Here is a 26,047-nt window from a genome sequence, read left to right as displayed (position 1 = left end):
CTAGATGACACAGTGGATAGAGCATGGGCTCTGCAGCCAGAAGGACCTGAGTTCAAATCCAGCCTCAGATACTTACTGGCTGTGTGAACCTAAGCAAGTCACTTAACCCTGATTGCCTCAACAACAACAACAGGAAAGAGGGAGGGAGAGTGTGCATATGGTTGGATAAAGTGATTAAATATCACAAGATCCCAGGTACTTTATCTTTATTTTTCTGTGCTATAATAAAAGGAATTAAAATCCAGTAATTCTAAAAGAATTAAGCACAGGCTGAAATAAATTGTAGTTATCACTTATCTCCCCTATTAGATTGAGTCTTGGAGGTTAGAGATTGTGTCTTATACATCTTTGTCTCCCCCACAGTTCCTGCCTTTTACATAATGAGCACTCAACAAATATTTAATGAATGAATATTACAGTTAAAGTTCCACAGTAGTTTAATGTCCCAACAGTAGCCTGAGGGACTCCTCAATGTAAGCTGAAATACAGGAATACATTTGCTTGCCTATCAGAGGTATAATTACCTTTCTTCAGACTGACTGTAATTTCATTATTCACAGCACAAGGGGAACAGGGGATTTCCCTTTATCTTGAGTTACACGGAGTAGTAACAGGCCCACTCAGAACAAAGTAGGTCTGTTTATCAAGATAATGTCGCAGCTAATCCATTCATTTGTTGATCAGAGGATCACAGATTTAGAACAGAGTCCAGTCCAGGGGTGAGAAACCTGCAGCCTCGAGGCCATATGTGGCCCTCTAAGTCCTCAAGTGCCATCCTTGGTCTAGTTCAATTGCTATTTTTTACAAATAATGGCCCGGAAGAGGTTAAGTTGCTTGTTCAGGGTCAGAGTTAGTTAAGTGCACAAGTCCAGTGCTCGCTATGCTCTCACCATGCCAGCTGCCTCCATCAGATGAGAGTAAGGTGGCAAAGCTTTTTTGGGTCATCTGAGAGCATCTCCCCATGAAGGCTATGGACCTTCCCATTGACACCTCATCTAAAGGACTAAAGATGCTTCCTGGGGAGATATTCCCCAGCCAATGTGATGAGCTTACAGGGCAGTGAGCCTTTAGTCACTACCTTACTTTCTTCTTTCAAATAGTGAAAGAAGAAAGTAAAGGAGGAAATGGCTCATGAATTATTTTGCTGTTAAGGCTAAATCAAGCATCCATAATTGTTCGGCATCACTGGCCAAGCTTCCATTTTTCCATAATAAATGCAAAATTACCGATAATAAATAATATTAAACTTCTATGGTTTGTTTTTATAGCAAACTACTGCTTAATCTATTAACATGAAGTTTTTTATGTTACATTCCCTCTCTGTCAACCATGACGAGTTTAGTATTTTCAGAAGCACCTGGAACAGCACAGAGGTTTGATGCTTTTTAAAGGAATTTTTATTGACTGGTGATAATATAACAAAAGAAAATGAAAGCCTCCTTAAAAACATGTAATTTTCTAAAAGTGTACTCTGAAAAATGTCATATATAGACTAATGATGATAAAGTGTAAATCCCAAGGAGGGGCAACTAGGTGGCACCAGGTCTGGAGTCAGGAAAATTCACCATAAGTTTAAATCCAGTCTCAGACATTTACTAGTGTGACCCTGTGCAAGTCATTTAACCCTGTGTGCCTCTGTTTCCTCAATTGTAAAAGGAGCTGGAGAAGGAAATGGCAAACCACTCCAGCATCTTTGCCAAGAAAACCCCAAATGGCGTCATGAAGAGTGGGACATGACTGAAAAACGACTAAACAACAACCAAAATCCCAAGGAAAGTATTGCACTCATTTGAAAGGATGAAAGTTTGCTGCCCAGGAAAAACAATACAGTCTTTCCCAAGCTCCACAAGTACATTCTGACGTGACAAATTGGGAAAATAGATTTCATTAACATACTATAACTTTTGTAAGAAGAGCCACTGCCAATTTTACCTTATTTTATACCTGTGTGTAAAACCACAATTTTCTATTCCTAGAACGGGTTAAAAATACAGATCTATGGTTCCCCCATCTAAATCCTGTAAAGTGCTTGTCTAAACAGTCTCTTGACTATAACAGTTTCAAAGGGAAACTATGAATGTCAAACATGCTCCTTAGGCAAGAAGGAAAAGCCACTTTTAAACTCAGGACAGCAGCCTATAAATTCAAAGCTTGAGGAATGAAACCTGTTTATATAATAGAACTCCCTGCCAGAGAGATTTTCATGATCCAGTTTTTTGTTTTTGTTTTTGTTTTTTTTTTCAAAAAAAATATTAAAGCAATAATTTTTCCTGAACTTTGCAAAAAAAAATCACTTTCAATAAAATAAACTCACTATTCACCCCTTCAGAAAGTTACTTTGTACTTGAACCAAATTAAAAGTGCACATAGCTCCCCCTTAACTGACTGAATATTGAAACAATAAGATATGTTACCTTGTATCTTTATAACTTTCCAGGTACTGCTCTCATTCTGGCACATTTTATTCAATGGCTCATAACAGACTCAAGTCCCAGTCATACCAAAATTATAAACCTCAGGGGCAGCTAGGTGGCACAGTGGATAGAGTACTGGCCCTAGAGTCAGGAGGACCTGAGTGCAAGTCCCTCTTCAGACACATAACACTTACTAGCTCTGTGACTCTGGGCAAGTCACTTAACCCCAATTGCCTCACCAAAAAAAAATTATAAACCTTATCGCAACAGGAAACAAATTCCTATTACTAGAAGGAACCTCAGTTGGACCTTCTGGTACAATCCCTTCATTTTATAGACCCAGAAAAAATAAACTGCCCAGAGTCATAGGGCATAGTAAACATTAGAGGCAGGATTTGAACCCAGATCCTCTTATTCCAGAGCCACACTTCATTCTCACGCATCACACAGATACAAACAATAATCCAACAATTCAGCAGACATTCATTAAGTGTTTACTTTGTGCAGAGCACTGGACTGAGCTCTGAGTGAACATAGAGTTTAAATATCATAGGCCAGACCTCATGGAGCCTGAAGTGGGGAGGGTGGGGTAGGCAATGAAGGGGGCAAGGAGGGAGGTTGAGCTATGACATAAATGACCATATTATGATAAGTGCATATAAGTGCATAATATATCATAAGTACAGCAGGCACCCTGTCTATATGCTGTCTGCTTCAGAGACTTTCCAACCAACTCTGTTCCATCCCAGGATCCAGGCCACCAGCTTCTGGCCTGTCTACCTGAAGGCATTCCCAGGGAGCTCTGCTTCAGTCCTGGATCCAGGCCACCCACCTCCTGTCCAGGCTAGGTCATACATACATTCCTCTGATCCTGCTTGTTCTGAGGCAGGGCTCAATATCACCACCTATCACAAGGTTGGACCTTGAAGGAGGGTCTGTTTTGAACAGGTTAAGCACTCTCCTCCCTCAATGAATCGCTCTGCCTGGATTCATTCTTCAGTGGAAAGCATCCTCCCACCCCATCCTCTATCCCCTAACTCCTCACTCCCTTACCCCCACCCCACTCAACCATACCCCTAAATGTCCTTCTCCAGATCTACATGCCCTTTCCATTGTGCTTCTGAAATTTCTACTCCATATTTAACAAACTTGCTTCTATCTTCACCCTCTTCCTTTCTCACTCTATCTTTTGGTTCTCACTGGAGCCTGGCTCTCTCCTAATGATGCAGCATCAAAAAACCAGCTTGTCAGTATTGGTGGGCACTCACTCATACCTTCTCTCCCTGCCTCGAAAACACACTCACTGGTTGTGATAGGGGAATCAGAATATTCATTGCTACTACCAGATTCTCCCTCTACCACCATCACTCAGTAATTTTTTCCCCCTCTGAGGTTCATTCAATACAAATTTAGCACCCAATCAAGGTTCTAGTAGCTGTTATCTACCAACCCCCAAAACACTCTGCTTCTTTCTTCACTGAGGTTAGTACTTCTCTCTCTATCCCAACTCCTACCTTCATACTAAGGGGTTTCAACATAAATATAACTATTCCTTCAACCATCTAACTTTCCAGTTCTTAAATCTACTCAATTTCCTCCACTCCATCTCAGCTGTAACCAAAAATCTCATATCCTTGCTGGGCCTGGACTCGGGAAGACAATTTCAAATCTAACCTCAGACACTTACTAGCTATGTGACCTTGCACAAGTCACTTAAGTACTTTTTGCCTCAGTTTCCTCAACTATAAACTGGGTATCATAATAGCACCTACCTCCCAGGGCTGTCGTGAGGATCAAATGAGAAAATATTTGTGAAAGTGATTAGCACAATGCCTGGTACATAGTAGGTACTATAGGTTATTATAGCAGGCTTGCTCCCTTTCCAGTCACTACTGTTCCATTGCCATGTTGATAAACTCCAAAATTCTTTATCTTTGATCATTTCATCATTCCCTCTGCCTTACAATTCCTAAATTTGTTACTCACCTTCACTATGATCTTCGATCTTTCCACCCTTCAGTTCTTTCCCAGGTTATCACCCTTGCACTGGCTACCCTCTCTTCCCTTCCCCATCTTGAGCCCTTGGTGAACCAGTTCAATTTTACATTACCCTTTACAACTGAGTCCCTTATGGCCTTATCACATCACTGATCATCCCTCCACAAGCCCAATCTTGGGTTACTCCTACCACTCATTGCTTTCATTCCTATTCACCTGATGTTGAATAGAGCTTGAGAAAATGATGAAATTGTGCTGAATGAGTCTGCGACGATTTTTTGTAACACTCTCAGTGGGCCCAGACTTCAGCAAGGAAGTGTTTTTATACTTCCCTAATCAATTTGCTATCCCACTCACCACAGCAGCTCTTCCAAACCTTTTCATCTCTGTTCAAGCCTTCCATGGTAAACCCCTCTCTCCCACTCTCTTCATTTAATCTCTTCTTACTTCACCAAAAAAATTGAGGCCCTTTGCCAAGATGTCATTTTTACCCTCTCCTCATTTCACACACTCAGGTGTCCTCCCTCACTACCTCCTCCTTATCTCTGTCTCACACAAAGAGGCAGCCCTCCTTCTTAACAAGGCAATTCCTTCCATTTTCACAGTTGATGCCATTCCACCCTGCCTGGTCCAGCATATACCTCCCCCGTTAAACCCACTCTTCATTAATTTCCATTGTCTCTCTACTAATGCCTACAAACAGACCCATGTCTTCTCCATCCTCAAAAAAACCCAAACTTGATGTGACCATCCCCACTAGCTATTGTCCTAACTCTATTCCCTTTCATGTATTTCTCTGTGAGAAAGCCATCTAAATTTGGTGTCTATACTTCCTCTCTTCTTACTCTTTTCTAAATCCTATTCAGTCTTCTTTTCAGCTTCATAATTTTATGGAAATCACTCTCTCCAAAGTTACTAATGATCTCTTAATTGTCAAATCTATAGCTGTTTCTCATCCCTCTTGACCCCTCTGCAACCTTTGACCCTGTCAATCACCTTCTTCTCCTGGATATTCTCTCCTCTCTAGGTTTTTGTGACACTGCTTTCCTGTTCTCTTCCTACCTGTCTGACTGCTTCTTCTCAGTTTCTTTTGCTTGATCTTTTGCCATGTCATGCCCATTAATCATGGGTGTCTTCTAAGAATCTTTCTTGAGCCATCTTCTCTCTCTAAATTAATGATTTCTAATCCAAGTTCCACAGAACCCTTCAAGTTCATAGATAGATTTCAGGGAATCTGTGAATTTAGGTTCTTTTTTTTAAAAAATTAACTATTTCAATACAATTGGTTTCTTCTATAATCATGTGCTTTAGTTTTTGTATTTAAAAACATTATGTTGGTTCATACGTTTCACCAGACTGCCAAAGGAAGCTATTCTAAAAAAGTTAGGAACCCTCACTATGTATTGTCTTATTTGGAAATCTCATTAACTTACATAAATTCAATTATTATTTCTATGTACATAATTCCTAGATCTATAGATCCAGCTCTCACTTCTCTTGTGAACTCCAGTCTCATATCACCATCACCACTATCTTGAACTGGGTATCTTCAAGACATGTTAAACCCAACAAGTCTGAAACAACTCATTATCTTTCCCCCAAAAACCCTCCCCTCTTCCAAACTTCCCTATTACTGTCAAGAGTACCATCATGCTCCTGGTCACCCATTTCTTGCAACCTCTTGTGTCACCCTTACTCCTCAATCGTACTGACTGTACAACCCCAAACTGTTGCCAAGTCTTGTTGTTTCTGCCCTCACAACATCTCTCCTGCATATCCCCTTCTTTCCACTTGCATAACTGCCACTCTGACACAAGGCCCTCATCACCTAATACCTGGACTACAGCAATAATCTTCTGGTTGGTCTCCTACTTAAATCTCTTCCCATTCTCCAATCAACTGACAAAGTGATTTTCCTAAAGCATAGATCTGATTCTGTCACTCCCTCTACTCAATAAACTCCAGTGGCTACTACCTCCAGGATCAAATATTAAATCCTCTCTTTGGCTTTTAAGGTTCTTTCCAATTTTCTTAGATCTCTTTCCACATACTGTAAAATCCATCAACACCAACCTTCTTGTTGTCCTCACACAAGACACTCTATCTCCTGACTTTATGCCTTTTCATTGACTGTCTTCCTTCAAAAAACAGTATAAATCCCCCCCTTCCCCAATAGGGCTTTTCCTTTCCCCACTTTCCCCCAAAAAATCCATTCCCAACCTGGTCAACTGAGTGCTTTTCATTTACATTCTTTATATCTTGCATCCATAATTTCTTTCATGTTGGCTCTTCCATTAGAATGTGAGTTCCTCTCAGGGCAGAGAATATGATTTTGCCTTTCTTTGCATCCTGATCACCTGGCTCAAAAGTAAGTGCTTAATGAATGCTTTTTGACTGACTAACTGGCTAAGTGAGACCCAGGCGGTATAGTTAATACTTGGAGTTATGCTTAAAAGATGGATAAGGAGACTGGGTAGGAGAAGAAGGAAAAGAAGTCTAGGTCTAGGGAGTGCCACAAAGATAAAGGAGCATGAAAGTTAAGGCATTGTTCAGGAGCAATGGACAAGTCAGTCTTGTTAGAGCATAAAATACATGGAAAGGAATAGTATAGGGCAGGTTCCCCACCCCTGGTATAGGGCTATTGTGGTACTAGATTGTGGATAGCCTCCAATGCTAATCAAAGTTTAATTTTTTCATAAGAACTTAAATAAACAGGCAATAGGGATATACTGAAAGATTTTCAATGAATGACATAAGCATATGGATGATGTGGGGCATTAATGTGAAGAATTATATAGGATGAGGGGTAACAGAAGCAGTAAGATAGGTGATTGGGACTTGAAATAATAAAGGGTGTTAGAAATGGGAACAGAGAGGAAGGGACAGATGAGAGATTACAGAGGTAGACTGGGTAGAAGTTGGTGATTGGTTGAATAGTGATGTGAGAGAAAGGGAAGAATCAGGGATGACAACCTTCTGTCATCCAGGTTTATAAGCTTGAAGTCATCCCAAGTTCTTTTGACTCTCCTACACCCTGAACTTCCAATCAGCTGCCAAACCTTGCCAATTCTAACTCCACATTTCATATCTATCCCCTTTTCTCTGCTAACACTCTAGTTACTGCCTCTTGCCTGGACTATTACAATAGCCTTCTAATTACTCTCTCTCTTTCAAATCTATATCCTTTCCAATTATCTTTCACACAGATGCAGAAGTGAAATTACTACTAATACAGGAGTCTGGTCAGGTCATTCTCCTCCTCAAAAAGTTCCAAGATTACCTTTTGCCTCTTGGATAAAATACAAACTTTTCCATTTCACATTTAAAGATCTTCACAATTTGATTCCTAAGCTTACCTTTCTAGGTTTATTACACATTAGGTTTCACCTCCCTCTCTCACTACTCTATATTCTAGCCCCTAGGTGATAAACACACTCCTCAGTGTGGCACAAACCAGATTATAATGTCTGAGAACTATTTAACGAAATAAATTAAAATATAATAGAACATAGTGTACATGACATTCCATCTGAATTTGCCATGCTTTTGGACAGGCTTTCCCCCTATAACTTGAAAGTACTCTCTCCTCACTCCTACCTCTTAGGATCCCTAGCCTCCTTGGAGGTTCGGCCTAACTGTCCTCTCCTCTATGATCTCTTTCCTTATTCCCCTAGCTATTAGGGGCCTGCCCAGTTATTAGTATTTCCTTTGTATTTTATATTTACTTACATGTGTACACATTCCCCACCCTACCCATAGTGGGGACACTATGCCATAAGCTCCTCAAGGACAGGGAACTGTTTTATTGTTATCTTTATACTTCCAGTGCTTAGCACAGTGCCTGGAATACAATAAGTACTTAATAAATACTTACAGATTGACTGACTGATTGGTTGGTTAGTTAGTTGGTGACGCTGACAGAAATAGTGAGGTCACAAGAAAAAGCTGGTTTTGAGAGAAAAGTAATAAGCTCAGACAGATATCTAAGCATAACTTTTTATGTTATCCCTAAATAACAAGCAAAAATAATCCTATAGGGGCAGCTAGGTGGCGCAGCGGATAGAGCATCGGCCCTGCAGTCAGGAGGACCTGAGTTCAAATCTGATTTCAGACCAAACACTTGACACTTAGTAGCTATGTGACCCTGGGCAAGTCACTTAACCCCAATTGCCTTAAAAAAAAAATAATAATAATCCTATAGACTCTCTCTTCTTCTAAGGTGCTATTTGGACACCATCTTGTACCTGAAAACTTTCCTGATTCTCCCAATGGCCAATGCCTCCCTCTCAAAGTACCCTGTATTTAACTACTCTGTATGTGAATGTATTTATATTTATTAACTTTATACTTATGATACATTGTATTGTGTTATGTTATGTTATATTACATCATATTATATTATGTTATGTTATATTGCATAGTATAGTATAGTATAGTACTTGTAATATCCCCCATTAGAATAGAAGCTCCTTGGAAAGAGGGATTGTGTCATTCTTTACAACTGTAGCCCCTGAACCTGGCACATAGTGGATGCTTGTTGCTGTTCAGTTGTGTCTGAGTCCTCATGACCCCATTCAAGATTTTCTTGGCAGAGATACTGGAGTGGTTTACCATTTCCTTCTCCAGCTAATTTTACAGGGGAGGAAACTGAGGTAAACAGGATTAAGTGACTTGCTCAGGGTCACACAGCTAGTAAGTGTCTGAGGTCAGATTTGAACTGTCTGGAACTCTATCCTCTGCATCATCTAGATGCTTAATAAATGTTTGTTGATGGACTGATTGATTGATTGATATCAACACTATTCTTCCTGGTCCTATTTTCTTGCTGCCTAAAGGGACGGCATGATAGTTGTTTTCCAGTATTTAGTATCATGAAATCATGTATTTGGAGCTGGAAGAGAAGGGAATAAGAATTTTTATAGAACCTACTATGTGCCGGGCATTGTGCTAAGGACTTTTTACAAATATTAACTCACTCGAACCACAGCAAAAAACCCTGAGAAGTAAATACTATTATGATCCCCATTTTATAGCTAAGGAACACTGAGGCAGACTGAAGTGAAGTGGCTTCCCCAGGGTTACCCAGCTAGTATCCAAAGCTGGATTTGAATTCAGGTCTTCCTGAGTCCAGGTCCAATGCTCTATCCAATTCACCAACAGCTGCCTAAATTAGATCATCTTGAAAGCCAATATCATCTAATCCAACAGTCTCATTTTACAGATAAGAAACAGAGGTTTGAAAAGGTTAAGTGGCCACTCAAGGTCACAAAAATAGTAAATATTTGGACTAGAATTCAAATCCTCTGACTCAAAAGACAGTAAGAACTCTTTCAACTACAACACCTAAGGCCTTTCACGTCAAAGAGGGATTATGCTTGTTCCGCTTGGCCCCAGAGGGCAGAGCTAGGAGTGAAGAGCAAAAAGACAGTGGAGACAGATTGAAGATTGATGGAAAGGAAAGCTTCCCTGCAATTAAAACCACCAAAAGTGGGATGGGCTGCCCCCAGAGGTCACGGGCTCACTAAGCCAAAGCTAGGTGTGCACTTGTTAGGAAATATTACAGAGTAGATTCTGGTTCATATACTGGTTGGACTAGATGGTCTCTGGGAATGCTAGTTCTGGGATGAGGAACCTTCCCCCCCGCCCCACACACACACACCCTGTCTAAACTCAAGTGGAGAGATGTTTTTTTTCTGCTCTGACTACATAGCAGCCTAACAGCTGATAGCCCCAGGTGGTTTTCTGTAAACCACAGTAGTTGTAACAGCTCTAGGATTGGTTCTGAGTAACACACACACACACAGACACACACAGAGTCTCTGTCATTGTATGCATCTGTCTTCCCCCGCTTTCTCACTGTCTCTCTTTCTCTTCTTTTTCTTCTCCTCCTTCTTCTTTTTCTTCTTCTTCTGTTGCTGCTGCTGCTTCTCTCTCTCTCTCTCCCTCTCTCTCTCTCTCTCTCTCTCCCTCTCTCTCTCTCTCTCTCTCTCTCTCTCTCTCTCTCTCTCTCTCCTCTCTCTCTCTCTCTCTCTCTCTCCTCTCACCCCAAAGTGGTACACCAGGAGTCACGAAGACCTCAGTTGAAATCCTGCCTCTGGCACTTACTAGTTATGCAATCTAATCCAACTTTCAATTTCTGTTTTCTTTCTTGCTTTCTTTTTTTCTTTCTTGCTTTCTTTTTTTGTGACATAGGGATAATCATAGCACCTATATCAAAAGATTGTTGTGAGGACTAAATCAGTCAAATGAGTGATATGTACTTGCTAGGTATAATAATAATAATTACTACTTTTCCCACACTGACTTCTAACAATGAAAGAATAAAGGAGCCTATTTGACAGAAATCTCCTAATACCTCAACTATCCCAGTAACTCCTATCTGTTATTGATAATCATTGATTAAACATAATCTGAAGTCATTAAATATCAGAGGTTGTGATGGGAAAGGAAAGAGGCCTTGGGTCAACAGGAAAGTTGATGGGAAAAGAAAATAATAATAAGCACCCTAAATCATAATAATAATGAGGCAGCTACATGGTTAAGTGGATAGAAAGCTGGACCTAGACTCATCTTCCTGAGTTCAAATCTGAAGTCCCTTAACCCTGTTTACCTCGGTTTCCTCATCTATAAAATGAACTGGAAAAGGAAATGGCAAACCACTCCAATATCTTTGCCAAGAAAACCCCAAATGGGATCATGAAGAGCCAGACACGACTAAAACAACAGAACAACAAAATCACAATGATAACTAAAATTATATAGTGCTTTAAAATTTTCAAAGGGTTTTATAGAAATTATCTCATCATAGTTACCCTTTCAGATTGATACTACAGCTACTATCATCATCTTAAAACTAAGGATGCTAAAGATCGGAGAAGTTAATCAGAGAAGTCACAGAACTAATAAGTACTGGACATAGAATCAGAATCGAGAGCTTCCTAATTCCAGGTCTAGAATTCCCCCCCCCCCCACTAGAACCTGCTACTACAACACAATGCTAGGAAGAAGGAAATGAGAGAGGAAGAAAGGGAGGAAGGGAGGCAATTCAACTGTAGGGTGAAATCTTCCCAAAAGCAACATCTATTCATCAATTAATTTATTTAGCATTAGTACAGTGCCTTAATTTGAAAGGATTTAAGATAGCTTCCTATTTTTCAATGTAAGAATTTTCCAGGAATAGTCTTTTGAGTCATTTAAAATTCAGCTAGACAAAAGGCTAGAAAAGAGAACACCACATTAAAGACCCTGGGAGAAACAGGAGGAAATAATATTTCTTAGTATGTTACAAGTATAATTTAGAAATCCTGGGCAATGCCAGTTAAAGAATAACTGCAAAGGAAAGTTATATATACATTTTTACAAGCAAAGCATTCAAAATTGGGTAACTAAAATTCAGTAGACATAAGCAAAACTACTGCCAACCCTAAAGATGGATGAAAGAGAACAAAGAGTCAGACTGAAAAAACTGGGTTACATTACTTAACAGGAAAATTTCCCCAAACTGATACTAGTTGATAAACTGGAACAATGAAGTTTTATTATTCGAAAAAGTCCTAACATCATTGTAACTGCACAAATTCATACTAGTCTAATAGTCTAATAGTCTGATTTACATAATTATGTTGTATTATACCATAATCAAACAAGTAATACACACACACACATACAAATATTTGTCCACAGCCTTGAAACAAAGTCAATTTTCCAGCACTAAGTTTAATATTAAAAAGCAGGCACTTTATCGATAGTAGTCAAATGCATGGAGAACAGGAACGGCAGAAGGAAAAGTTGGAGCTTATTATTCTATTCGGGCTCTTTCATTGGCTTTCCTTTGAAACTGAACCAATTCACTTAAAACCTTAGTGTAATAACTCATAATTCCTTTAATTCACTCTAAACTATTCAGAAACATAATCATAGGTTGCAGGACCAACAATCTAGTGAACATTGTGCCCAATCCCCACCAATCTCAAACACCTCCAAAAAAGTATAATTATGTACTAGGTATAAAACAATTATAATTGAATACATATAAGAAAAAAGAGAGAACCCTGACAAGGTAATCCTTAAAACTAATATAGAAAAACATTATCTTTGAAGCACTCACTCAGTGTACCCCCTTCTACTAGTTTCCATTCTCCCATAGCAGGGATGGACTAACTAATGTGTAAGCTTGTTCCTTGGATTCATATTTGTGATATCCTTCTACTAGAAGGGGGCAGCTAGGTGGTTCAGTGGATAGAGGACTGGGCCTGGAGTTAGGAAGACCTGAATTCAGATCCAGCCTCAGACATTTACTAGCTGTGTGATCCTGAGCAAGTCACTTAACTCTGTTTGCCTCAGTTTCCTCATTTGTAAAATGAGCTGGAGAAGGAAATGGCAAACTTCTCCCAGTATCTTTGCCAAAAAAATCCCAAATGAAGTCATGAAAAGTCAGTAAATAAGTACAATTAGCAAGGAAAGAATAATGAAATAAATTACTCCATGTTTAGAGGTTTGGGGTTTTTTTTATGAAAAAGAAAAAAAGACTGAACATCACAGTAGAAAGGAAACAGGGAAGGAAGGAAGAAATAAAAGAATGAAGGAAGGAAGGAAGGAAGGGAGGGAGGGAGGGAGGGAGGGAGAGAATCAAGAGGGATCATCAGGAGATTTTTTTTAAAGCCAGAATTTAAAGGAATAGAAGGGATGGTGGAGTTCAGCAAAACTGAAATGCACATGGATCCCCACAAACCCCTTCTAGGTGAATCAAGCTATCTTTTAGGGACAAAATTGCAGAGTTGGAAGAGGCATAAACGGAGAGAGAGGAGGTGGAGAAGGAAAGGAACCAGGTGATGTACATTTAATAAGACCACTGATGAAGATGAAATGGATGATGTCTGCTCCCATCTCTCAGAAAGAAGAGATCCTGCATGGGAACAGAAGAAATGGCAGCAGGAAAGGATTGAAACTGGGGAAATAAAAGGAGTTTCTCAACCCAATGGGGGAGACAGTTGAACTGAATGAAAAATACTCCCTGGGGGAAGAGGAGGTAGATGCCTGTGATGAGAAATGAGAGTGTCATGATGAATTTAACTTAGGGAGAGTTGGTACATTGGGAAATGACCTTCTCTAAGAAAGCACTGTGCCTCCAAAGACAACATCTTGCCAAAGGAGAAGGGATATGTGACCTCCTTGGGGAAGATAACTCCCTGAAAGATGGAGGAGGGGAGAAAGAACATGTGCCGCAAGATGAAAAGTCATAATCAAAGGAAAGGAAATGATAGTGAATAGAGTAGGGGATAAAATTAGACTTCACCATTAAGGACAAAAGGTAATTTCTACCGTGAGGCCCTGCTTCTATCCATATTTACTTCCCTCATAAGTTGATACTTCTAAGAGTAAGGCACACACCAGGAAAATAAAAAGGCAAGATCTATAAAATCAATAATTTTGAAATTGGTTAGAAAAGGGCACTCACATCTAATACCTCAGAATCTTTAAATCACTGAGAAATAAAAAGAGATTAAAGAAGGAATAAATGAAGATTACTTAATAAGTGAATGAAATTACAGAATAAACAGGAATAGGAGAGATTTAATGAAAAGGAAAAAAGCAAAGAAGTTCTGAGAAAAAGGCACAGAAAAAAATTAATACAAGAAGTTAGAAAGAAGAATAAGAGGGAAGATTTTTAAGTAAACATTTAATCAATGGGAGAAAAAGAGGAAGAAAGAGATAACTAAATAAAAGGAAAAAAGAAATCAGTAGTTTAAGTTAAGTCTGAAAACTAGGGAAAGGGCTGACATATAAGGGAAAGGGGGATCAGGGGAGGAGAAAATGGTAAGGGGAAGAAGAGAGCCTGTGGGAATAGGACTGCATCAAAGTAGTCTTGCCAAAACTAATCACAGAGACAAAGTATTGGCTTAAAGAAAAAAAAAAGTATAAAAAAATTTTTAACTGAGATACAAATGTGGTATAAATAAATAAGTACATCTATCCTACACAAATTATTCTCCAAAACTGAGACAGTACTCTATTAAATGCCTTTCATGAGATAAATATTGTCCTAATTCCTAAACCATGTAAGGTTAAAGCAAAGAAAGAGAATTTGTTTAAATTTGTATCTGTATCATTAATGAATATTGATTCTAAAATTTTAAATAAAATCCGGGCTGGAAGATTACAGCAATTTATCAAAAAAAAAAATTCACTATGATCAATCTGTATTTGTACCGGGAATGAAAGGTTGGTTCAATATCATGAAAAAATTAGCATAATTAAACATACTAAAAACTGAAGATATTCAGAACTACGTAAAAAATTATATCAATAACTGCAGACAAAAAGCCTTTGACAAGGTATTTACTACAAAGCATAGACATAGAGGGATCTTTTTTTAATTGATGATAAAATTCATCTATTAAAAACCAAAAGTTAGGAGCAACTAGGCGGCGCAGTGATTGGGCTCTGGCCTTGGAGTCAGGAGGCCCTGAGTTCAAATTTGACCTCAGACACTTGACATTTACTAGCTGTGTGACCCTGGGCAAGTCATTTAACCCCAAAAGCCTCACCAAAAGGAAAAAAACAACAACAACAACAACAAAAACAAAAACCAAATAATTAAAAAAAAAAACAAAAGCTAGTACTATATGTAATGAGGAAATAGGCACTTTGTAGTAAACAAAAGTAAAACAAGGATGTCCCCTTTCCCTGCTTTTATTTGACATTGTCCTAGAAATGCTAACAATAGCAATAACACAGGAGAAAGATAAACAGAGGAGACAAAAATTATAAAATTCTAGGAAATCTGTAAAGAAATTGATGCAGACAACTAATAGCTTCATTAAATTTGCAGTCTACAGAATAAACTGACTTTAAAAATCAACAGTATTTCTGTATAATGATGACAAAATTCAAAAGATCATGATAGAAAGGTAAGTCCCACTCCAAATAAATGCAAAATGCATAAAATATCTTGGGGTCAATCCACCAAAGCAAACTCAATACCTTTCCAGAATTATAAAATGCTCCTTAAAGAAATAAAGAACAATTTAAGTAACTGAAGGAATATTCAGTGTTCATGGCAGGGCTATGCTGATATAATGAAAATGACAATATTACTGAAGTTAATTTACAGATTTGGTGCTATACCAATCAAACTATCAAATGGATAATCTGATACTGAAATTCATTTAGAGGACAAATAAGCTCGACTAAAAAAAGAAATAATGAGAAAAGGTAGGAATGAAAAGGGAATAAATAGCACGTTCAGCCCTCAAACTACAGAGCCCACTAAATAGCTTAAAATAGAAAAGTAGAAGAAAAATCAGGAATAACTGAACTCAATAACCCAGTATCCAATGAACCAAAAACATAAACAACCTAGGAAAGGACTCCTTATAACAAGAATTTCTTGGAAAACTAGAAGGCAGTCTAGCAGAGATTGGGTTTGGAACAACATCATATCCCATGTACTAAATAAATTTTAAAATTAATAGGGGAAGTAAATATAAAAAAATCACATCATTAAAAAATTAGAAAAGAAACAAATAAGCTATAGCTAGAGAATGAATTCTTTTTTAATAATTTTTATTGATATCTTTTGTTTATCTACATCACCAAAATTTCTCCTTGTATCTTTCCCTCTCCCTCTACTCACAGCCATACTATATAGCAAATAATATTTTTTTTTTAAAATGAGAGAGAAAATCAGCAAAACTGCTCAATACATCTAAATAGTTTGAAAATATGCACAATGTACCTCACCCACAAACCTACCAGGGTCTTCTCATGGCTTTTGTAATTTTGCCATGAGGAATGGATTCTTAGCCAGAAAAAGGGATAGAGGTAATTATAGAATAATTACACGAAATTGAAAAGCTTTTGCATGAACAAAACTAATGCAACTAGGATTAGAAGGTAAAACATTAAGTGGGGAAAAAATCTTTGTATCAAATATTTATGATATGGGTTTGATATTCAAGATATATAGACAACTAACAGAAATATATAAGAACAAAAGAAATTCCCCAATAGATTAGTGGTCAAAGAATATGAATAAACAGATCTCAAAGGAAAAATTGCCACTTATTAATATCCATATGAAAGAATGTTCTAAATCACTAATAATAAGAGAAATGCAAATGAAAAAAACCCTAAGGTTTCACCTAACAACTAGCAACTGGGAATAGATGATAAAATATGGGAATAATCAATTTTGGAAGGATTATGGAAAGACAGGCACATATACTTTGTTGGTGGCACTGTGAATTGTTCTAATCATGTGGAAAACATTGTTTTCAGTTCTTTGAATAATTCCAAATAGCTTTCCAAAATGCAAATGTAAACTAAAATATTTGTACTGGCACATTTTGTGGTATCAAAGAACTAAAAACAAAGTAGATACCCATCAATTAGAAAATGACTAAATAAATTTTGTTATGTGAATGCAATGTAATATTACTACTGTGCTATAAGAAAAAATGAACATTCATCAAGAATTCATCATGAGAAGCATGGAAACACTTGTATGAACTGGTACAAAGTAAAATAAGCAGAAGTAGGAAAACAATAAATACAACAATGTAAATGTGGAAATTAGCAATTAAACAACTGAAAATGGATGCTAAGAAAGGAAGATTTGAGAATACATCTCCCTTCTCTTCTTTGTAGAGATGTTGGACCATGGGCAAGGATAATTGCATATAGCATCAGACTCTTTCAGTATTTTGGTTAATTTTGTTGGATTTTTTTATCTTCCTTTTTCTTATTCTTTATTTTAAGAGATGACTCTCTCAGGAGGATGGAGAGAAAAGGAAACATTGGGAAATGCATGTGATGTTAAAACAAAAGTTACCAATGTGTTTTTTAAAAGATAAAGAAACATAAAGACAGCTTGGTTTTCCTAGCATCTTTCTTACTAAGAGGTAGCTAAATGTATAGAATATTAATGTTGGAAGGAACCTTAGAAGCCCTTTAATACATCCCCTTATTTTATAGGCAAAGCAGCTGAGACAAAGAGTAAGTAACTTGTCTGAGGTCACATAGTCCTGGAAGAGCCACAACAAGCCCTCAGGCACCTTGACTACCAGGTCAATTCTCTATAATATATCATGACTGAATTCACCCTCCCAATATGATTATTAAGATGGAAGTGGGGAGGGGGCAGAGATATCTATCTTCCCCATTCTTTAGAAACACAAGTTCAAGCACAGAGAATAAAGTTTCTGTCTAGTATAGTTCTTATCTCATTTACAAAAAATCCACACCAGCTTATTAGATTGCAAGCACTCTGAGGGCATAGACTTTTTTTTTTTTTTTGCTTTTTGGTGAGGCAATTAGGGTTAAGTGACTTGCCCAGGGTCATACAGCTAGTAAGTGTCAGATGTCCAAGGCCTTAGGACATAGACTTTTTTTAGTTCTGTTTTTGCATACTCAGCAGCACTGAACAGTGCTTTGCATGTATCACGCACTGAATAAATGATTGTTGTATTCAATTGGACAATTAAATAAAAAAAGTAATGAAATAGCATGAAAAGTCAACAGGACTCTATAGCAATGCTTTTTTTTAAAAAATCAATCAAGTGCTGGGAGGTGGGGGAATACAACAAATGACTGAACAAATTGTGGTACAAGGATGTAATGGAATATCATTGTGCCATAAGAAATGATGAATACTAATTCAGAGAAACTTGAGAAGAATTTTATAAACTGATGCAGAGTGAAGGAAGTAGAACCAGGAGAACAATTTATTCATGCCACAACAATGAAAAGGAAAACATCGCTGAAATACTTCAGAACTCTGATTACTCAAGGGACCACAAACAACTTCAGAAGATTGATGGTGAAGCCTGTCTCCCACCTCTTGGCAGAGAGGTACTAGAAACAGAAAATGAGGCATTCATTTTTAGACACAGTCAATGTATTGATTTATTTTGCTTGACTACATTTATTTGTTACAGGGAGAAAGGGGTGAATTAGGAATCAATGGGAAGTGATGATAATTATATATGAATTAATATAACACTGTTTAAGTCAACAGGAAATTTTCCATTTTGTTTGTGCTCTAGCTTCCTAGGAATACGTAAAAGTATACAAAAAGATAAAGAAAACATGTATTCAAAATACTAAAATCAAGTTAGAAAATGGAAAACCTACCCACGGTTTCCACGATTCTTTTTTTACTTTTTTACTTCTACTATACCCAATAGAAGTATTAAGTAGGCAATTCTAAAAAGTTACAAATGGTATTTTCTGTGGCCTGTATTGTAAATTTTCTTAATTGCTCCATTAATTCTAAGGACAAATTGTAGAAACAGAAACAACAACAAAACCCTTAGCAGGAAGGTCTCAAGATAACAAAATTTCTCTGATCTATTTCTAGCATGGTCATCCACAAAATTGCATGATATCTTAAACAATTAGGAGTGTGCTGGTAAATATTTAACAATCAGTTCTCCAGGAGGAAAATGTAAGACACACTTTTTTTTAAGTGTAATCTTCATTATTAACATGTTCTTAAGTCTAGACAATCAACAAAACAAAAAGTCAAGTTCTCCTTTGTTCCATTTGCAGATTTTCAAGGTGTGAATGCTCACAACAAAAATTTAACAATGGCCCTCCCCAGCCTCTTCAGTTGGATCCCACATACTCCTTTAAAAAACTTGTCCGTTCTTGAGTTCCTCTAGTGTCAAATAGGGTTAATCTTATCTGTGACCCATTTTGCAGAAAGATAAAAGAATAAATAAAACAATCATGTTTAAAAATCAAGTCCAATTTTGCTTAAGAAGGATGCTATGATATAAACATATAGATACATATCTATATATTGCTGCATGCATTAGTAGTCTTTTTATTCAAATGCATTTTTTTCAGTATTTTAAATTTTATTTCTTGGAACTGAATACTCCATTTTAAAAAGAATAAGCCAGAGTAGTTGTTTAAAGGACACAGCTTCATAATTTCAAATTTTACTAAGAAGTTATATAACGTTTGAGGTATAAGGAACCTTTCAACTTACTCAACATAAAATAATAATGATGATGATAGCAATGGAAATTTATATAATATATAATCTCATTTTCTCAGAAGACTATTAAGTAAGTATCACAGGTACTATTATGCACCTTGTACAGATGAGGCAGGTAAGTGGCACAGTGGATGAAGCACTGGTCCCAGAGTCAGAAAGACCTGAGTTCAAATATAGTCTCAGGCTCTTACTAGCTTTGTAACCCTGGACAAGTCACTTAACCTCCGTGTACCTCAATTTCCTTAACTATAAAATGGGTTTACTATAGAACTTACCTCATAGCGTTGTTGCAAGGATCACTGTGCTTAGTAAGCGCTTGCTCCCCTCCCTACGGTTTAGAAAACTTAGTGTTTGTCCACAATCACACAGCTAATGAGAGTCAGAAGTAAGATTCTAATTCTAGTTTTTTTCTGACTACTTCTAGGGTTCTCTTTGAATATGACTGGTGCTTTTAAGATGCATAATCCCCGGACACTGGCATTTGAAAGATTAGATACAAAAACATGAGCCAGTGACTATAGCATGTACTCTACTGATCTGAATCTTATTTACTATGACACATTAAAAAATAAAAAAGGAAAACATTCACAACTCCTAAATTAAGGCAATGCCGGAGAAAGAAAAGATTAGAAGTACCTCTAATAAAGGGAGAAGATGAACTGGAGCCTTGGAGTTGAGAAAGAGTAATCACCAGTCCTCATCTTTCCTAAACCTAAAGTTTCCCTTATAGCTGTTAGTGAAAATGTCTATAGGACTCCATTAATTATTCAGCATTTCCTTTTCCATTTGGAATATAGTCTATTAATGTGGTTACATTGAATGGGTCATTTTAAAAGAGATTCCATCATGTTTCCTGAGTTCATTGTTTTCCATTATTGCAAAATTATATATATATATATGTAACATGTATCAGACTTTGGAAAATATTAATTTAAAAATAATTAATTATTGTTTTTGATAGGGTTTAGAGGATACCATTTAAAAAGAACAATAGTTACATTTTATTATTCTTACTTAGACCAGTTTTATTTTGGATTTCTAAATAGTAGAGAACTATTCTAGGATCTAGGTTAACACCACACCATTCAATGAAGACCAGAGATTATTAACAGAACAGCACCATTATCATTTAGTAAGACTCAACTAAACCTCTACAGGACTATATTTTAAGGCAGATTTTACAAGCTGATGTACCAAATCCGGGAACTCCATTAGTACATACAAATTCTAAGAAAGTTGGCTGAACTACAGAGTGGTCCATCTCAAGGCAAGAACATTTAATCAATGAAAGTTAAACTCCAGCCAATATAAGCATTTTTAATGACCTTCCTTACCACAGAACCTATCTACATAGAGATAGCATCACATTATGTATTGTCAGACTCAGTTCATTAGCAGGAAAATAATACATTGCACAAACATACTCTGAGGATAACACAATTTCAAAACACAAAAAGCAAACAATATTAAATATTAGGCAAGTTTTCAAAGAAATTTGTTTTGGAACATAACAGAAACAAGCTAAAGAAAGTCAAACACTCCTCCTAAGATGACTCATCACACAGAAATACAGACTACGGAGTTGACGTGCTTAATTTGTTTATAAACAATAAGAGTAAAATATTTTCTTGATAAATGAAGATTTGGTGGTTATAAACTTCAATTCAAAAATCTCTTTAAACTTATCTACTTCTGTTGAAGGGTACCACCAACCTTCCTATCACTCAGTTTTGCAAGCTCAAATTCAGCCTGGACTCTTCCTTCTAGCTCACCCTCCATATTCAATCAGTTAACTAATTCTTCACAGTTCTGGCTGTGTAATATGGGGTTATGTGACTTGCCTCAGGTTACACAGCTAGTAAGTGTCTGAGGCTGGCTTTGAACTCAAGTCCTCCTGACTCCAGGGTGGTGTTCTTATCCACTGTACCACCTAGCTGTCCCTTGCTGTGCAATATCTTTCTCATCCATCCCCTTCTCTCCACTCACACAACTATCACCCTGGTTCTAACCCTTATCATCTTTTGCTTACACTACTTCAATAGCCCCTAATGGTTCTCCCCGTTCTATCCCCCCTCCCATCTATCCTTCTATGCATTTTTCAAAATAACATTCCAAAAGCAAAGAACTAAGTCACTCCCACCCTCCAGAATTGTCAGTGGCTCCCTATTGTCTCTAGATTAAAATACAAACTCCTGAGCTTGACATTTAAAGTACTTTACAGTCTATCTCCAAGGTGTTTTTCCAGATTTATTTCCTACTACAGTACTTCCCTTCAAGCATCTTGAATTCCAGTCAAATTGGCTTCCTCAAAATTCCCTGAATTTGGCATTGTGTCACCTATCTCTGTACCTTTATGCAGACTGTTCCTCATGAATGTTGCCTCACCTGCTATTAAAATTTGCAACTTTCAAAAGGGTTTAACCTAGATGTCACCTCTTACAAAAAGTCTTTCCTGATGCCCCTGATTGCTATACCTTTCTCTCATCTACATTATCTTGTATTTTCTTATCTGTTAAGATGTTGCATCCCCCAGTAGAACTTAAGCTTCTCAAGTAAATTTAGAAGCTGATTTTCATTTCTGTTTTTGTGGCTTTAGTGCCATGCACCTAGTTTAATAAATGTTTGTTCAATTGAATCAAACTATTAACAAGATTCTATATAAGCCTGTCTTTTCCTTAAACAAAATTTTAGTCTGTTTATTGTCCACAGGTATAGCAGCTACAAATCATAAAGCCTCCTTAGCATTTATGAGAACCATCTAAGGAATGTAATGGCTATCTCATGATGGATATCTGAAGTTTATGGGGATTGGTTAGGGGTAGCAGGGGAGGGGGGTCACTTGGCAAGACTTTGTTGGGACCCAGAATTTAAACTTTCTTCACTATTTCTGACAAAAGTTAATGCACCTCACCAAATGAAAAATGTGCAAACCAAGGTTCTTGACATACATAATTTATTTTCTACATCATTACAATTTAGTAAGCACAGAACATTGCTTGTACAGATACCCATTATGGGGGAGGAGGATACATTGCAATGGGACCTATACAAGCACTATGGCAATTAGATTAATCAGATTCTAAATAGTGAGCACAGTAGCACTGCATTATACCATGAATTATGCATATTCAAATACTGTGGACATTAAATAATGTGACAAGCACAATAACTGCATACAGTAACATCCTGAAAAAGTGGTAACATCGGTTCCACAGCATTAATAGTCCTTATTTTATTACATAAGTGCTCAGACATTTCTTTTTGTACCATATCAAGATTTAACCCATTAATAAATTAAGCAAAAAGCTATTCATCAAAATTAAGGAAGCCAGAAAACTCTGCCTACTTTAATCAATGTTTCAAGCACTTCTAGCTTGAGTTCATTCTAATAGCACTTTATTTTTTTCCCATTCATAAATCAATGGTGGATCTCAAGAACTTTGAATTTTGTTTAAAACAAAATTCTTATTAAGCTCTTTAAAAGCCCAGAGCCTGAAAGGTTCTAAACTTGATCTGAGTTCCAGAACCAATAGAGCAAAAGTAACTGCATCATAGTTGCCGGAAAAGACCTAAGGTGCCACCTAGTCCAAACTCCTCTTGTTTTATAGACGCTGAAGCCGAGGGTCAGAAAGGTGAAGGGATCTGCCTAAGGTCATACAAGTAGATGACAGAATTTGAAATCAAGTCCTCTGACTCCAGAGTCTGCGATCTTTCCATTGCACCAGGCTGCCTCCCTTGGACAGCGTGGACTTAGAAGAGAATCTTGGAACTATTAGGTGCCCATTATAAAATCCTCAGTTTGACGTTCAAAACCATTCGTCTATCTGGCTCTCTCCCTACCTTTCCTGACTTCTTACACATTACACCCCAACACATGTCTGATCGGCCTTCCAATAACACTGGTCTTCTTACTTTTCCTGGAACAAGACAGTCCATCCCTGAACTTCAGGTATTTCCCTAGCTGTCTCCATGCCGGTAAAACTCTCCCTCCCCATCTCCGCCTGTTGGCCGGAGAGGCTTCCTTCAAGTCCCAGCTAAAATCGCACTTTCTGCAAGAAGTCTTTTTGATCTTGTCTTGATAGGGTCTCCCCCATTAGACTCCTCGAGGGCAGTGACTGTCTTTTGCCTTTTTTTTTGTATGCTCAGAGCTTGGCACAGTGCCTGGCATATAGTAGGTGTTTATTGACCGACTGTCAGACCCTTTAAGAATTTCAGCACAGAATCACCTAGTCTAATCCCAAAGGCTGCGGGATTGGCCACCTACCACGAGCAAAAAGAACTGAGCTGGGAGAAAGGGGAAAAGTCCAGGCTGTGACTCTGAGTGTCCTGGATACCTGCAATGCATCCCACGGTCACCTGAGAATCTAGGGTAATTGAGTACTACTTCAGGCACGGAATAGATGGGGGAGGGGGAAGGAGGCGGGGTAGGGAAGCAAAGATGGGAGGAGGATTTTTTTTTTCATCAAAAGCCAACATTTTCGGCAAAACAACCTTTGGAGAAGAAGCCAGTAAAGAAGGTGAACTTCTTCCCCAGGCCTGTTTGAGGGCTTCTGAATCACTTCCTCCTTTGATCTGTCTCTCCACATGAGACTGTGGAGTTGTAAGAGAAACAGTTCTCCCCAAGCAGCTTCCTGTGCGCTGGGGCAAAGCTCTGAGTCCTCAGCTTGTCAGATCCGCGGGTTCCTCAAGTCTAGGGGGGAGGGGGTGTGGTAGAGGGCGGGGCGGGGCATACAGTCTGGAGAAGATCCCCCAACCCTGGGAAAGCCCAAAGAAAAGGAAGGGAAAAAAGACAGAGAGACTGAGACTGCGTTCCCCAGCCCGAGCCCCCTCTCCTTACCCCAGAGTGCTGATGAAGCCGTTGACGGAGCCCTCCGCATACAGGGACACGATGTCCCCGATGTATAGAAAACTGGACATTTTGTCAGACATGCTGTCTCATTTTCTAAAGTGGGTGCTCTTTTTTTAATGCTTTTGGGGAGGATCCCCAGAGGCCCTTCGATACCCTCTTTCCAAAGATCTGTGGCGTGGCGGAGAGGGACCAGCGAGGAGGGGAAAGGAGCCAGGCGCCCCAGCTAACGCGGCCGGGATGGCCAAACTGTCTCTGGGCGTGGAACTCGGCCCCCAGCGCCTGTACCTCCCGAGGAGCCGGGCATGAGCCAAGCCTGGTGCCTGGCTCTCCGCAGCTGCTACTGCCCCAAGACAACCGAAAACCGCGGGCGCGCAGGCAGAGCACCCGACTGCAGCAGCGCCTCCCGGGCAGGTTTCCTCTTCCTTTCACAAGTTCTGCTGAGTTTTCTCTCTTCCAGCACCTTTGCTCCTCCTCTTTTCTCTCCTCCCTTCTCTGGCTCCCCTCCTTCCCTTCCCTAGACCCACGGCAGACGCTACCTTCGCCTGGCCTCTGCCGGTGTTCTTTAGGTGTGCGTGTGTCTATGTGTAGGTATGAGTGTGTGTGCGCGTGTGTGCGCGCGCGCTCGCGCGTGTGTCGCTTTGCCTCGGGCGAAATTTTTGACCAGGTTGGTGGTGCCCATTCGACAAGAAGGAGGAGGGGACCCACGGCCAATCAGAGAGCTGGGGCCGCAGGAGGAGCTGGGTTGAGAGATGGGGGAGGGATGGAGGGGATGTGGGGGGGGGGGATTGGAAAGGGGCGGAGACCTATCTGCACCGGCGCTAGCCTTGGGGCGGAGTAAACTGGAGGGCTGGCATAGTTCTTGCCCCTACCCCACTTCTACCCTGCCTCTTGGAAACTTTGGAGCCACCTGCCCCTCCCACCCCATTCATTTCCCACCCAACCCGGGGTGCAACGGACTGGCCCCTCATAGCTGCCCCTAAGTTTCACGGAAATATCAGCCTGGAGAGGACGGGGAGTGGCCACCTCTGGAGAGGCCGGCCAGTAGGAAGTTTTCCTTTTTCCCCTCCCACCCCAATGTCGCCCCACTGCGGCCTCCTCCCCTACCACTAGCCCAGCTTCCCTCACTCTTCCTCTGGCTGGCTCCTAGAACTCAGTAGTGTGCTAGCGACTTGAGCCTCTGAGCTTCCTCCTAGCTCCCAGGGAGGGAAGAGAGGGGCAGCTGGGAGCGAGAATGGGAGGAGGGAGCTGTGGAAAGGTCTAATTTAGATGGAAAGGCGTTTTGGAGAAAGATAGGAAGATAAGAGCTAAGAAGTAGATTCTGATGATGAGAGAAATGTAAGATTGAAGCGGAGAAATGCGAGTGGTAAATGACAGAAAGAGACGTGAGGATTTCTGGGCCTCATTTCATATTCAGGGTGAAGACGTGAGGATTTCTGGGCCTCATTTCATATTCAGGGTGAGGCACTGGCCAATATAACTTAATACTCCAGATCTTGGCATCAGCAAACGTGAGCAGCGACAGACCCATGCTGGCCCTTTTTGCCTGCACGCGGCACTACCAAGTCACTTAGGGGTGTCAGACCGTGACTGGAATGCTCAATGTAGTGCATGCTGGGTGAGATGTCACTTTTTCCTCCGGCTACCTAGTTAGCCCCTGCAGCAAGAAACAGTGAAAAGAAACTGGTACGGTGAAATTTAAATTCTGACTGCTATCTGATTGACAGTGGGCAAATCGCTTAACCTCCCTGGGCCTCAGTTTCCTCATGTAGAGAAAAATTATAC

General features: G+C 39.1%; 1 protein-coding gene across 1 annotated transcript in view; it reads right to left on the bottom strand.

Annotated features, from left to right (window-relative positions):
- ITPR2 (inositol 1,4,5-trisphosphate receptor type 2) overlaps nt 1–24,902 on the bottom strand; it is a 507,541-nt gene extending 482,639 nt beyond the window's left edge. The window contains exon 1 of the mRNA XM_027838537.1: nt 24,254–24,902. Within this exon, the coding sequence (XP_027694338.1) occupies nt 24,254–24,345 (92 nt within the window). The 5' untranslated portion in view covers nt 24,346–24,902. The remainder of the gene's footprint in view (nt 1–24,253) is intronic.
- Nucleotides 24,903–26,047: the final 1,145 nt, after the last annotated feature.

This window comes from Vombatus ursinus, unplaced genomic scaffold, assembly GCF_900497805.2.
Source record: "Vombatus ursinus unplaced genomic scaffold, bare-nosed wombat genome assembly UNPS02014830.1, whole genome shotgun sequence".
Taxonomy (NCBI): Eukaryota; Metazoa; Chordata; class Mammalia; order Diprotodontia; family Vombatidae; genus Vombatus; species Vombatus ursinus.
The sequence above is the reverse complement of the archived record's forward strand: the minus strand, read 5'-3'. Positions and strand labels throughout refer to the sequence as shown.